Source organism: Hibiscus syriacus, unplaced genomic scaffold (assembly GCF_006381635.1).
Source record: "Hibiscus syriacus cultivar Baekdansim isolate YM2019G1 unplaced genomic scaffold, ASM638163v2 tig00110893_pilon, whole genome shotgun sequence".
Lineage (NCBI taxonomy): Eukaryota > Viridiplantae > Streptophyta > Magnoliopsida > Malvales > Malvaceae > Hibiscus > Hibiscus syriacus.
This window is the reverse complement of record NW_024062901.1, coordinates 6743860-6758746: the sequence shown is the minus strand read 5'-3', so window position 1 is coordinate 6758746 and position 14887 is coordinate 6743860. Positions and strand designations below refer to the sequence as shown.

At 33.5% G+C, this 14887-nt stretch overlaps 1 protein-coding gene across 1 annotated transcript; it reads left to right on the top strand.

Annotated features, from left to right (window-relative positions):
* The first annotated feature begins 11759 nt into the window (after positions 1–11759).
* LOC120145722 lies at positions 11760–14460 on the top strand. Its single transcript, XM_039159478.1, has 7 exons — positions 11760–11876; positions 12023–12103; positions 12564–12713; positions 12911–12984; positions 13061–13179; positions 13772–13855; positions 14100–14460. Exons 2-7 carry the CDS (start codon positions 12097–12099, stop codon positions 14191–14193), a joined length of 528 nt encoding a protein of 175 aa, XP_039015409.1. The 5' UTR covers positions 11760–11876; positions 12023–12096; the 3' UTR covers positions 14194–14460.
* Positions 14461–14887: the final 427 nt, after the last annotated feature.

Below are 14887 nucleotides of genomic sequence, written 5' to 3'. Positions count from 1 at the left end.
ATGAAGTATTCTTTTCTAAAGGTTTTTCTACAGTAAGCGAGTTATTAGTAAGTCCTAAAAAAACTTGTTATGTACCTTATGAAGGGTAGCAACTCAGTTTGGTGATTTTGTGGGTTCTTTTTCGAGCACGGTTCTACGTGGAACGAGAGTAGCAAGAGAATAGCTCGACTCGTGGCAGTATAAGGGCAGGTGCAGAATCCAAGGTGCACCCATTGGCAGCCTTGAAGGAGAATGTGAAGAGAGTGATGTTCTATGATTAATATGGAGTAATGAACAGGGAGATTTTGCAAGCATGAATAGAATATTTTTTTCCATTGAAGGCTCATGCTTTGTTTATTCTAGTGAATAATATTGAACTACATTACATTTCACTTTAATAGATTTTGATTTATTTTTGTTGATATTATTTAATTCAATTAAGCTTAGTGGCATGGTAAGATGGAAACGTTTTTATATACACTATCAATAGTGGCGTGTTAGGTAAAAAGACTACTAAATATCACAACATACAGAGTTTGTCAATAAAAAGTCACTATATAGCAGCGTTTATAGAAAAACGCCACTAAATATCATAACATATAGAAAAACGCCACTTAATGTTCAATTATCTACGAGAATATCCAAGTCTTAAATTTCAATGTTCTTTAATTGATTGATCTGTGTTATACTCTATTTAATGTTCAATTATCTACAAGAATATCCAAGTCTTAAAGCCTAGAAACAATCATTGATGTCAAGCAAAATGACAATCATTGATGTTCAATTATCTACGAGAATATCCAAGTCTTAAAGCCAAAGGATCTCTTGTTAGTAAAACAAACCTCTTTTGTGCAAAGACAAATCGTATCCCATTTATTGTAGTTTTTTCTGTTGTTTTCATTCCACTAATCAAAGTCCAATCTACATCAAATAGTCCAAGTTATTTAAAATTAAATTATCAAATAACCTGTAGTTGAGAACATGATATGTAAGAATATGATTCTTACCCAACCAGAGTCGAGAGTTATTCTCAATGCCTGAAAGAAAAATGTATCAATAGCCTCTGCATGTGTGGTACGTTCTCTCATTAGAGCTTCTAATGACGCAATGGGATCAGAACTTGATGCTTAAGAATAATGATGCTAACGAGAAGTTGAAGCATTTTGGTTTTGTTATTAAGTCGCTTGTGGCTGCATAAATTGTTGGGGTTGAACTGGAAAATTCTATTACGATGACATTGACTGTTGATTGAATTGTTGCTATGGGCGATTGCAGTTACTCAGCCGTTGATTGTAACTATTTGAAGAGGCATTGTTTCGATAACAGAATACATTAGATTGTGGGATAGGATTTTGATTACCCCAAGTAGTTTGGCTTCGATTTTTGATATTATTGTCATAATAGTTGCCAAAAGAGTTATCAAAACAGTTTCTTCGAAGATTGCTAACATAGCAGGCATTCTCCATATGTTGGGGATAATCTTCAAAATTGTGATTGTCACAGCAAATTTTGTAACTAAACATAGAAGCCTCAATCTATTTTATTTTTTAGATGGGTGCTTTCTCAACTATTCCTTGCATATTCTTAATGAGAGTTGTCAGCGTAGAAACTTGTGCACCTAAGGCAAAAGTTATGTCCAACTCCAAAACACTAGGAGAATTCCTTGTTGTGGTGGCCCTAGAGATCAAATACTGAGAGTCATTTTGTGAAATTTATTCTAAAATATACACAACTTCAAGATACGTACAATCAAGAAAAGGCCCATTAGCAGATGCGTCGACAACATTCTTTGTCTACACATTCAACCTACTGTAGAAAATTTCAATTTGAGTCTCTTGTAGTAGACCATGCATGGGATAACGACGAAATAAAGATTTGAAGCATTCCCACGTAATATGAAAGTTCTTCTCGTCCATTTAGTGATAAGTAGTAATATAATTTCCCTCCTTTACATTCATCATCAGCGGGTTGAACCTCAACACAAATTGTGTAACCAAATCATTCCACGAAGTGATAGATCCAGCAGGTAATTCAAGGAACCATGCCCTTGCGCTTTAGAGTTTAGCATCTAAAAGCTAAAAGAAATTTTTTTGTATGCTTCCTTGCATCTTCATATGGCAAACCAGCGTATCGTCCTTTTGTTTTTACACTTTTAGTTAGAAAATTAACCTGAGGTCTTTTCTTTGTTTTGGCAATTTTATTACGGTGAAAGGCCAAAACTTAATCGCGTGAAACTATCACCTCAATGGTGCAAGCATACACATGTCGGTGCAAAAATAGTGAATAACCTTTAGAGTGCGTTTGGTTCACGAAATGTAAGATTACCAGTGGGAATAAAAGATTACCAGGGAATAGGATTACTGAGAATGTTTTATTTTGTGTTTGGTTGGTTTAGCAGGAATGTAAGATTATCGTGTTTGGTTAAAGGAATAAAAAATTATTGAAATGTATATTTGACCAAATTGTCCTTATTATATATTTGTATAATATTACAAATTGTAAAATATTTATATATTTTCTTTAAAAAATTAAATTCATAATATTTATATAATTTTTTTGACAAAATTAAAAATATAAAAAAGGTTTAATGAAAGGGTAAATTTTTTTTAACCCCTGAACTTCATATAAAATTTTAATTATAGATTTTTTTTTGTAAATCTAAAATAATTTAAGGATAAATTTGTAATTTAACCTTTGTAGAATTTTTATTATTCAATGACAGAAGAATGATATTTTTAAAAAAAAATAAAAATTTAAGGGCATTTTAGTCCAAAACGTCGGTAATGTTACAATACCTAAGGAAAGGGAGGTAATGACATTCCCGGTAATATACCCCTAAAAATCTACTATTGGTAATAAAAAATTACCGGGAATGAGATTCCCGGCCAACCAAACATGGGAATGTGAGATTCTCATCCCATGAGAATCCCACAATCCTTGAACCAAACACCCCCTTAAGGTTAGGATGTAAAACTCACAGGGAATAGTATTGGGATGTTTACGATTGTCGAGTTGCGGATGTAATGTAATGTAAAGTAGGGGTGTATAAATCTGGGTACCCGACATTTTAGGTATTTTCGGATCACAAAAAATTCGACCCATAATCCAGCCTGCAAGAGGCGAGTACTCGTAAGTCGGTTATCCATAGAACTCGAGTACTGGCATTTTCGGGTCACAGATACTCAGTTAATATTTATTTTATTTTAAAATTTATATTATATTTTTAGAAAAATCCACATTGAAAAATACATAAAATTTAAAACTTAAAAGTTTATAATACATATAATAAACATAAATTTATAAATTTAAATTATATAATCTAAAAATAAATTTTAAAAATATAAAAATATAAAATAAAATTATAAAATTACAATTAAAATCAAAATAATTTAAGATTAAAATAAATAATTTAAGAAATAATTTAAATATTAAGGTTAAATAGTTTAAAAAATAGAGATTTAGAATGTTAGGGTAAAATAATTTTAAAAATTAAAACTGAAAAAAAATAAATTTAGAATTAAAAATAGTAATAAAATAAAAAAGAGAAATTGGGTCGGCGGGTACCCGACTAAGGGTAATTTTGTGACCCGGATCAGACCCGAAAACCCGCCAAAATAACGGGTTGGTTAACTAGCCCGTAAAATCGGGTATTTAACTTTAAAGCACCCGGTAATTTTATACCGAAGCAACGGGTTATCTGGTCAGGCATTTTTGAACACCCCTAATGTAAATATTAGGGTTGAGCAATGAAACCGAGAAAACCGAAAAACCGACACGAACCGAGTAAAACGGTTCGGTTCGGTTTGGCTTTAAACGGTTCGGTTTTCGGTTCGGTTTAAAGGCTTCATTTTTTTGATTCGGTTCGGTTCGGGTTTTCCATATGGAACCCATTTGTTCCATATTGAACCGAATATGCAATTTTTGTAAAAAAAATTATAGTTTCAAGTGATTTTTTTATTAAAAAACCGATAAACCGAACCAAACCGAACCGAAAAACCCGAATCGTTAAAAAAACCGAACCGAACCGAAAAAACCGGTTTCGGTTTTTTCGGTTTTTTAACTATTCGGTTTCGGTTTAAATATTGAAAACCCGTTTATTTCGGTTCGGTTCAATTTTTAGTAAAAAATCGAACCGAACCGAACCGAATACACCCCTAGTAAATATGATAAAATAAAGTAAAATAATTAAACATGATAAAATAAGTTTATAATACATATAATAAACATAAAATTTATAAATTTAAATTATATAATCTAAAAATAAATTTTAAAAATAAAAAAATATAAAATAAAAATATAAAATTACAATTAAAATCAAAATAATTTAAGATTAAAATAAATAATTGAAGAAATAATTTAAATATTAAGGTTAAATAGTTTAAAAAAATAGAGATTTAGAATGTTAGGGTAAAATAATTTTAAAAATAAAAGATAAAAATAAATAAATTTAGAATAAAAATAGTAATAAAAAAAAAGAAATTGGGTCGACGGGTACCCTACTAAGGGTAATTTTATGACCCGGATCCATCCTGAAAACCCGCCAAAATAACGGGTTGGATACCTAGCCCGTAAAATCGGGTATTTAACTTTAAAACACCTGGTAATTTAATACCGAATCAACGGGTTATCTGGTCAGACATTTTTAAACACCCCTAATGTAAATATGATAAAATAAAGTAAAATAATTAAACATGATAAGCTAAATAAGCATTCATCATATCTTCCTCAGCCTAGCAAGTAAAGGCATTATCAGCGCAGGTATTGCATGCACATCTATCAAGCATAACATTTATATGGTAATCACTAAGACACAATTAACTTAAGCGTCATTACTTTCCAGTCTATACTCTTAGATTAATGTGGCCACAATCTTGCCTAACTTCTGTTGTGACTTTCGCCAACAAAGATTTTAACTAGAATTGTCGCTGAAATAACACTTCTGTGTATATTACCATCAAGTCAACATATCAATAGATAGTTAAATCCAAAGTTAAAGTATTTCTGTACTTAAAACCTTAACAGTAATCAAAATGATTCTAAGCATAAAACAAAATCAAGATACAAAGACATCCCTATTGTGGGAGTCTTGACTCAATCCTTGATTGCTCGGTGATTCGTTGCCGCTCCCATGGTCAGCTTCGGGTGTCGGCCAATCCTTGAATGCTCTTGGGTTTAGTGCTCCATTGCCATGAGGTCCTCAGTTGCTTGGAGAAAAGGTAGAAGATGATCGAGAGTGGAGAATGAGAAAAATCCATGAGAAAAATCCATGAACCCCTCCTTGATTTGTCCTTGGCCTTTTTAAAGTATCTCTAAAAAACCAGTTGTCTTTCACGTCAAATGTGTGACCTCCCTACATCTTCTAAAATTGAAGGACTACTCATCATAACTGAACTTCTTCTACAATATCTCCAGGTTCAGCGCATAAAACGACAACCTCGTACAGGAACCATGCAGCGACAGCCTACTTTCCCTTCATATTAAAACAACGACATCAAACACAGGTTTTAGTGCCTTTTAAATTACAATAAAGAAAATTGAGTTAAGATATGATGTAATATGTGATGTGTCGATCACTAGCAATGCAACTACAAAAAAAAATGCAATGACAACAACGATGACATGCTTAAGGACAAAACTGACTTCAAACATGGATAATTTGCATGTTTTTTCAAGTACTATCAAGGACCTTATGATCTTGAAGCACATCTAGTAAAGCAAATCATAGAGAAACAAAAAGAGAAGAAAATCAAAGCGGAAAAACTATTTCATAAAAAAACAGTAAGGCACCTAAGAGTAAGAAGAAAGTAGATTCATCCACTGATTTAAATGAACCCAAAAATCTAAACGACGAACAGAGAGCTAATGGAAGAACTATATGCTCTAGTTACAAAAGCTTTGGTGGTTTCACGGTGGAGTCATCATCGGCGTAGATTGGAGAATAATAAGTCATTATTTTAATATCATTTAACTTTTAAAATACAATATTACATGGAAAAATGTTTCCATGTCATCACCGTCACAGTCACAGTTGTCATGTCATCATCCCGTTAAGTCATAAACATTGGATTGATATAATTGAATGTAAAACATAACGTTGATGTTAAAATTGAAAAAAAAATAAAGTTCGGTGGTATAAACAAGTCAGCACTCAAAGTTGAATGATTCTAATATAATTTTCCATTTTTTGATTAACTTTTTTATTCTATCTTCGTTTTGTTGAAGTTAGACTTTTAGTTGTTTTACTGGTTTGTTAATAATCCTTACTTGATAGGGTCATTAGTTTGATTTGATTTAGTCTTCCAACCACTTACCACATTTGTAAGATCTGAAAAAGTGGCTACATTTATCTTTTAGTTGTTTTGTAAAGGCTTATAAATAGTCAAGCCCGATCTTAAATCGAATATGAAGTTATTCTCCCAAAAGCTTGTGTATTTCTGATTTACAGTCTAAAACTTTACATCTGGTATCAGAGCGAAGTGTGAGAAAGTGTGAGCAACTGCAGTTTTCTTGAGTAAGTGAGAGATCAGAAAAAAAAAAGGAAGAATAGAGAAGCGTAAAGAGAGGTCCATATATGACTACAGAAGGAAGTTATGTTCAACCTGGAATTCCCAAGTTCGATGGTCACTATGTCCATTGGGCCATGCTCATGGAGAATTTCATCCGATCAAAGGAGTATTGGACCTTGGTGGAGAATGGTATTCCAACAATACCAGAGGGAGCAGAACCTACAGAGACACAACACAAAGTTGTTGATGATCAAAGGTTAAAGGATTTGAAGTTAAAAATTATCTATTTCAAGCTATAGATAGAACAATTATGGAGACCATCCTGAATAAAGAGACTGCGAAAGGAATTTGGGACTCGATGAAGCAATAATACCAAGGTTCTACCAAGGTTAAGCGAGCCCAATTACAGACTCTTCGAAAGGAGTATGAAATTTTACAGATGAAAGAGGACGAAATTGTTGATGAATACTTTGCTAGAATACTCACCATTGTCAACAATATGAAGGGTCATGGTGAAATGATGGACCAAACGACTGTTGTTGAGAAAATTCTCATATCGATGACCTCCAAATTCGATTATGTTGTTTGCTCAATCGAAGAGTCCAATAATCTTGAAACTATGACCATAGATGAACTGCAAAGCAGCCTGCTTTTGCATGAGCAGAGAATGCGAGGCCACAAAGAAGAGGAACATGTTCTAAAAGTCACCAATGTAGAGAAGGCTGAAGGAAAAGAAGAGTACAAGTTTGCAGGAACGGGAAGATCTTATGGAGGCTCTAGAGGAAGAGGTCGAGGCCGAGGAAGACAAATGTTCAACAAAGCTCTAGTTGAATGCTACAAATGTCATAAACTGGGGCATTTTCAATATGAATGCCCTAGCTAGGAGAAAAGAGCTAACTACGCTGAGCTTGATGAGGAAGAAGAAATGCTACTAATGATGTATGTAGAAACTCACGGTGCAAAAATAAAAGAATTATGGTTCCTCGACTCAGGGTACAACAACCACATGAGCGGCAATAAAGAATGGTTTTTGGATCTTGATGAGCAATACAGGTATACAGTCAAGTTGGGGAACAACTCCATGATGGAAGTCGTGGGAAAGGGAAATGTAAGGTTGTAAATTGGAGGCATCACACAGGTCATAATTGAAGTCTACTATGTTCCAGAATTGAAGAATAATTTGTTAAGCATTAGACAATTACAAGAGAAAGGGCTTACGATTATGATTCAGAATGGGAAATGTAAAATTTATCATTCAAGAAGGGGGTTGATCATACACACTGAAATGACCGCAAATCAAATGTTTGTTCTACTTGCTAGAATGATGTCTGAGATGTCCACATGTTTTTAAACTATCATAAAAGAAAAATCTCACTTGTGGCATTGTTCTGAAAAGCATGCTTTCTGAAAAGCTGAAAATCGAATTGGAGTTGCCGAGAGGAAGAATAGAACGGTGATGAATATGGTATGCATCATGCTTTCTGAAAAGCATATTCCTAAGACCTTTTGGCCCGAGGTAGTCAATTGGACAGTGCATGTACTTAATCGTTCTCCAACACTTGCAGTGAAAGATATGACTCCCCAAGAGGCATGGAGTAGGGAAAAGCCTAAAGTTGATTACTTTAGAGCCTTTGGATGCCTGGAACATGTTCACATTCCTGATAGTAAAAGAACGAAGCTGGATAATAAAAGCTTTGAGTATATTCTATTGGGGATAAGTGAAGAGTCGAAGGCCTACAGGTTATACGATCCCATTTTCAAGAAAGTTGTGATCAGTCGTGACGTGATTTTTGAGGAAGATAAGAGATCAAATTAGGTCGAGGCTAGTGGAGATACAAGTTTGGAAAATCTCGAATGGGGTGATGATGATAAGTGTGCTCAAAGTGAAAAATAATGAGGGGAAGAAGCTGCTGCAGATAATAGAGGTATGCAGAGTTTATCTTCTGCGGAAACACTTAAATCTCCACCAACATCAGAATCTTCAGAAACACCAGCATATAGTTCACCGAGTTCGGATGAAGGGAGAGCAAGAAGAAGTCCTTCCTGGATGGAGGATTATACAAGTGGAGAGGGGCTGTCTGGAGATGAAGGTGGAAATAATTTAGCTATGTTTGCATGCAGTGATCCAACCACATTTGAGAAAGCTTCTAAGGTTGTGAGGGCTGCAATGGATCTGGAAATGGAATCAATTTCAAAGAACAATAATTGGGAGCTGACAGATTTGTCGAGTGGGGCTAAGAAGATTGGAGTCAAATGGATTTTCAAAACAAAGCTCAATTCAAATGGTAAAGTTGATAAGTGTAAGGCTCGACTAGTGGCCAAGGGATACGCTCAACAACATGGAATTGGTTATACTGAAGTTTTTGCTCCAATTGCTAGATTAGACACAGTTCACATGGTTGTTGCTCTAGCTGCCCAAAATGGATGGAGCATATTTCAGCTAGATGTGAAGAGCTCTTTCTTGCACGGTGAACTGAGTGAGGATGTGTTTGTTGAGCAGCCTCAAGGATATGAAAAGAAGGGACAATAGCACAAGGTGTATAAGCTAAAAAGGCACTGTACGGGCTAAAGCAAGCCCCCCGAGCTTGGTATAGCAAGATTGAAGCATATTTTGTCAGAGAAGGTTTTGAAAGTGTGAATATGAACACACCTTGTTCGTTAAATCAAAGGAGGAAGGTAGATTTTTAATTGTCAGCATGTATATTGATGATCTAATTTATACGGGCAACGATAAGAGCATGTTCGATGATTTCAAAACTTCTATGATGCACGAGTTTGATATGTCTGATTTGGGGAAGATGAGATATTTTCTAGGAATGGAAGTACAACAGAATGATGATGGTGTGTATCTAAGTCCGAAGAAATATGCTCGAGAAGTGCTAGAAAAGTTTGGGATGGATAAGAGTATTCCTGTAAAAAAATCATATAGTCCCTGGTTCTAAGTTGACATGAGATGAAGGAGGAGTAAAAGTTGATGCCACTGTGTTCAAACAAGTTGTTGGCAGCCTGATGTACTTGACTTCAACCAGACATGATCTCATGTATTCAGTGAGTTTAATTAGCAGGTACATGGAGAGTCCCACTGAAATACATTAGCAAACAACAAAAAGGATACTTCGATACATGAGAGGGACCGTGGATCTTGGAATTCTGTACAAGAAACAAGGAACAAGGAACAAGGAGCTAATGGCCTACACGGATAGTGATTATGCAGGGGATACTGACGACAGGAAAAGTACATCAGGGTATGTCTTTAAGCTTAGCTCTGGTGATGTGGCGTGGTCCTCAAAGAAGCAACCAGTTGTCACCCTTTCGATGACTGAAGTTGAGTTTATAGCAGCAGCTAGTTGTGCATGTCAAAGTATTTGGATGAAAAGAGTACTAGAAAAATTGGGGCAGGTTCAAAACAAGTGCACAAAATTATTCTGTGACAATAGCTCGACGATTAATCTCTCTAAAAATCCAGTGATGCATGGGAGGAGTAAACACATTGATGCTCGATTTCACTTCCTTCGTGATCTCTCAAAGGATGGAATGGTGAAGCTGGTATACTGAAGTTCACAAGAGCAAGTGGCAGATATCATGACCAAACCTCTCAAGCTCGATGTCTTCTTAAAGCTGCGAAATTTGCTTGGAGTCTCTAGTGTTCCTGCTGTAAATTGAATGCAAAATGCAATCAGTTTAAGGGAGAGTGTTGAAGTTAGGCTTTTAGTTGTTTTACTGGTTTGTTAATAATCCCTATTTGATAGGGTCATTAGTTTGATTTGATTTAGTCTTCCAACCACTTACCACGTTTGTAGGACCTGAAAACGTGGTTGCATTTATCTTTCAGTTGTTTTGTAAAGGTTTATAAATGGTCAAGCCTGATCTTAAATCGAATATGAAGTTATTCTCTCAAAATCTTGTGTATTTCTGATTTACAATCTAAAACTTTACACGTTTTTCTTACATTCATATGACGTGAATGTTTCATAAATAGTCACGATAATTTAAATTCAATTAAATGATTAAAATAATATACTTTTTTGAAATATATGCTTCTCAAAATAACACATATTTATGTTATATAGGATAAAAGGGATGTCTAAGATACGACAGTTTTAATATACAGCTAAGAAAAAACGCTATCGAAAATATTAATATTTTTTAACATTTTCGGTAAAACGCTACATAAAATATTATTTTTTCTACCAAAAATTTTAATATCAGACACTATCTAAAATGTTATTTTTTTCTATCGGAAATTAGATAACGAAAGTAACATTTTCGGTAAAAAAATAATATTTTATGTAGTACTTTACCGAAAATATTAAAAAATATTAATATTTCCGGTATGACCTTTCCTTAATTGTATATTAAAACTGACATACAACAGAACTACCAATGACAAAGGTTCGTTTATATGACAACATCTTTTGAAAGTCTTTTTATTCAAGAAAATGTAGTCACATAAATTATTTCTCCAATGTTAAAGTCGTCTAAATTTAAAAAAGTAAAAGTATTAAACCAAAAATTATATGAATTTTATTAAAAGAACACTCAAATATATAAAATTTTATAATTTCCAACATTATAAGCATTTTTTAAAAATTTAAAAATTTAAAAATTTGATAATTTTAAATAAACTTTTTATGACCTTTTATTTTTAAATTATTATAAAAATATTAAATTCATATTTAATATAAAATTTAAAAATCAAATTAAATACTCTAAAGCTCAATATTTTTCTTTTCATAGAAAACACTCTTTTTAAATAAAATTTATAAAATTTTTATTTTAATATTTTTAATTTTAATTTTAAGTTTAAGTTTAGATAATGTCATCATTGAAGACAAACGTCATGTTACGTAAATAAAAAATATTTTTTAGAGAAATTATTAGATGAACTTAGTTCACCACGTCATCTATAGTCTCAATGAATGAGGTCCGTCAATTTTAAAATAAATAACTACCTATTTTTTATTTACATGTACGAAAGATGTGAAAATTCACCTCAAAAAAATAAGAAGAACAAATGTTATTGGTTGAGACTACGAATGACGTGATGAATACGAGTTCATCAAATAATTTTTCCTAAGAACTTTCCAAAAAAATGTTGTTAGGCAGACAATTTCATATTATCTATAAAAATGAGTGTCATTTTAATAATTAATGATTTTTAATACTATTTTGGTAAAAAATAAATTAAAAATGTATTATTTTAATAATTTAACCTTTAAATTCTTAGGTACATCGGGCCATGTCGTCTCATATGTATGTTTGGGCCCTCAGTACACTCTTAGATAACTTCTCCCCACCATTTTTGTCTCTCTCTCAAGCAAGCCACTTTTCTCTGGAAATCAAGAAAAACCCATGTCTCTCTGCTGCTTCACAGCTCTATTCTTCTCTTGTGTATACTTTTTTCTTCACATTTTTGTTGAATGCCCCAATTGAAACAGCTATCTTTTCATCTATCTGGTCCCATGCTTTGTTGTTTCAAATATTTCGAAAAATGATTTAGAAACTTGGTTGATTCTATTCTCTTCTTCATTTCACAGGTTTGAACCCATCCTGAACAATAATTGAATACCAAGTTCATCTTCCTGAGTGCAAATCTAACTAGAAAGAGGCCATGGATGGTATGCGAAGCTTTTGGTATCTTATTTTAGATGTTACGGCATTTGCAAGTAGATAATTTGTTTGATTTATGGTTTATATGGTTAAAAGGCAGTGGATTTTTCTTGTGATTTTACTTAAAAGTGTGAAATATTTTTCATTTTTGTTATATGCTGAAGTATGAATGAACATAGTGAATGATGGATGAACATAAGATTTTGTGTTATGTGATTCGAATTTAGGAATTTATATTAAAAATTTATGACTTTGAAATTATATTATAAATAGAAAACATTAAAAAAATCTAAACTATAGGGGGATTTAAAATTTCGGATGCGACCTCACCCTAGCATCCCTCGGTCCATCCTTGTGTGGAATGATATATGAATTTTGCTATATGTCCATACTAGTTTATGTTTCAAATCATGAATGAGGCCAATTTCCTAACTGATTTTCTATGTTACCTGCGCGGCGCCGTTTCAGTTGATTCGCAACCGACAATGGAGGAAACGATATTAGTCGGCGATGATCTAATGATGGGTCCGCCATCTCCGGTCATCCCACAAGAAATCGCAGCTCACGTTCTTGAAGGCATTGAGTTATGTGATGGGATCTTAAGGAACTTATTTTTGTGTAAGTCTTATGTTTTTCACTTAACAATCATAATGTAGAAGGTGAACTATGTAGTATTGATTAACTGTTGTTCTATCTGCATTCCTTTTGTTCACATGATTGATTACTTTCTTAATTGTGCCAAATGATAGACCTGATACTTTCTCATTTATTTCATGCATAGTCATACATTCATCCATGGTTGCTGTATGTTGTAGGTCTTCAGATTAATGATATCGAGCCATTCTGTCAAGATGAGCTTGCATTATATCGACAATGTGCTGAAAATAGGGTAAGATTTTAATGGTTATTTCGGATCAGTACACTGAATCGGCTTTCTTGAGTTTGTTTGGAAATATGGGTTTCAGGACAAGGAACTAAGACAACGGCTTCAGGATAGTGAAAGAAAATTGGGGTTGTCGATGCCTTTAGACCAAGCAAAGGAGAGAGCCAGTCAGCTTGAATCAGAAGTCACATCATTGGAGAGGTGTGTTGTTAGGATATTATTATGAATATTTGCTAGAATCCTTGAATCTTTATAGTCGTAAAGTATTTCCCTTTCTGCACATGTTGCACGGTAGAACCGAGACGAGGTTCTTTAGCACTTGATTGCAAAGCTAAATTGCTTTCTCAATATTGACGAAAATTTCATGGAAATTGCAATTATTAGCCTTTCTGATCTCTTAGTATGAGCTCCATGAATTACTTTCAATGTTTTAACTTTCAGACTTTGCTTTTGCAGCATCTTGGATAGTAACATGTTCTTATAGATAAACCGTTTTGTCCTACGTTACTTGGTGTCGGGTGTAGATGTTGGATATGAATGTGTCTGACTTGGGCATGTTTACTTCTTTTTGTATGATTTTCTACATCTTAGAGGGCCAATTCCTCCTATAGATATCTGGATATACGTCTCACTCGAGTGTTGAAAATGTGTACATAAAGAAAAATGAAGTGTCGGAATAAAACAAGATCTGTCTCTAGTTAATTGACCTTTTCCTATTAGCTTCCTTTACTCAAACCTTAGCAGCTTGATACAGAATTATTAGTTCATTAATTGAACTGAATCACGTCTGTAGGCGCTTGATTCTGGCAAGTGGAATGGAAGGCACTGATGGATTTCGTCAAAGATGGAGTCTGCATGGTCGACTAACAGATACCAAGTAATGTTTTCTGATCCATGAGAACTCCTATCTTTTCCAGACATTGTATGTTTATCAGTAAAGTCCCGTGAATCAAATCTTTATATTTTTGTTTCCCTGAGCCTTCTTTTATACAAAATTTTCGTTGATCTTTTAATATGTAAAAGATGAGTTCTGTCTACCCTTAAAAGTCTAAGAGATTCTTCCGGTTTTTCGCATTTGTCTTCACATTCCCTCCTGTAAATCTTACATCTAGCTGGCGCAGGAAAAGGCTGGAATCCTTGAAACTGGGAATGGAGAAGAGAAAACAGGATGAACCCAACAAAGGTGGCTCTGGGAAAAGATGGTTCTTCTGGTAACAATGGTGGTTGCACATGTACTATCACTACACGATACGACCTACAATTGTACTATCACGACATGATACGACCTACAATTGTACTATCACAACACGATACGACCTACGATTGTACTATCACGACACGATTCGGAATTATGTAGGGATCCATCATGGGTTTCACATAAAATTTTAGATTTTTTGTAGGGGTCCATCATGGGTTTCACATAAAATTTTAGATTTTAACTGGTTTAATACGACAATTCTAGGTGATATGAGGTTGGAATTTTTTAGATCCTTTATGCTCCACCCTGAAAGATCAATTCAAATATGTTTGAAGCACTTTATAAGGCATGAAAATATGGTGAGAACCATAACTTCATCTCTATGTGATATCAATACATGTTAGAGTTCATTATATTTAATGAAATGTTCTTTTTAAGGATAAATTATGTATTTAGTCACTCAAATATTATTAGGGTTATGTTTTGGTCATCCAATTATTTTTTTAATCAGCACTAAATTTACGTTTTTATTCTGTTTTGGTCACTCGTCATCAAAAAATCAACGGCGGTATTAGCATGTCACTATAAGTTGATTTTACGTTGTCATTGAAAATAAATTATCATATTAGTAGTTTTGTTTATTTTTATTTTTTTTAAAGATAGATGACCAAAACGAATTAGAAAAGTAAGTTTATTGATGATTTTAAAAAA

Bases quoted from the DNA above. Each gene is read 5' to 3' on its own strand.
- LOC120145722 (XM_039159478.1), top strand. The intron at 12,714-12,910 runs GTAAGTCTTATG...TGTATGTTGTAG, and splicing joins CTTAAGGAACTTATTTTTGT to GTCTTCAGATTAATGATATC. The intron at 13,180-13,771 runs GTGTGTTGTTAG...TCACGTCTGTAG, and splicing joins GAAGTCACATCATTGGAGAG to GCGCTTGATTCTGGCAAGTG.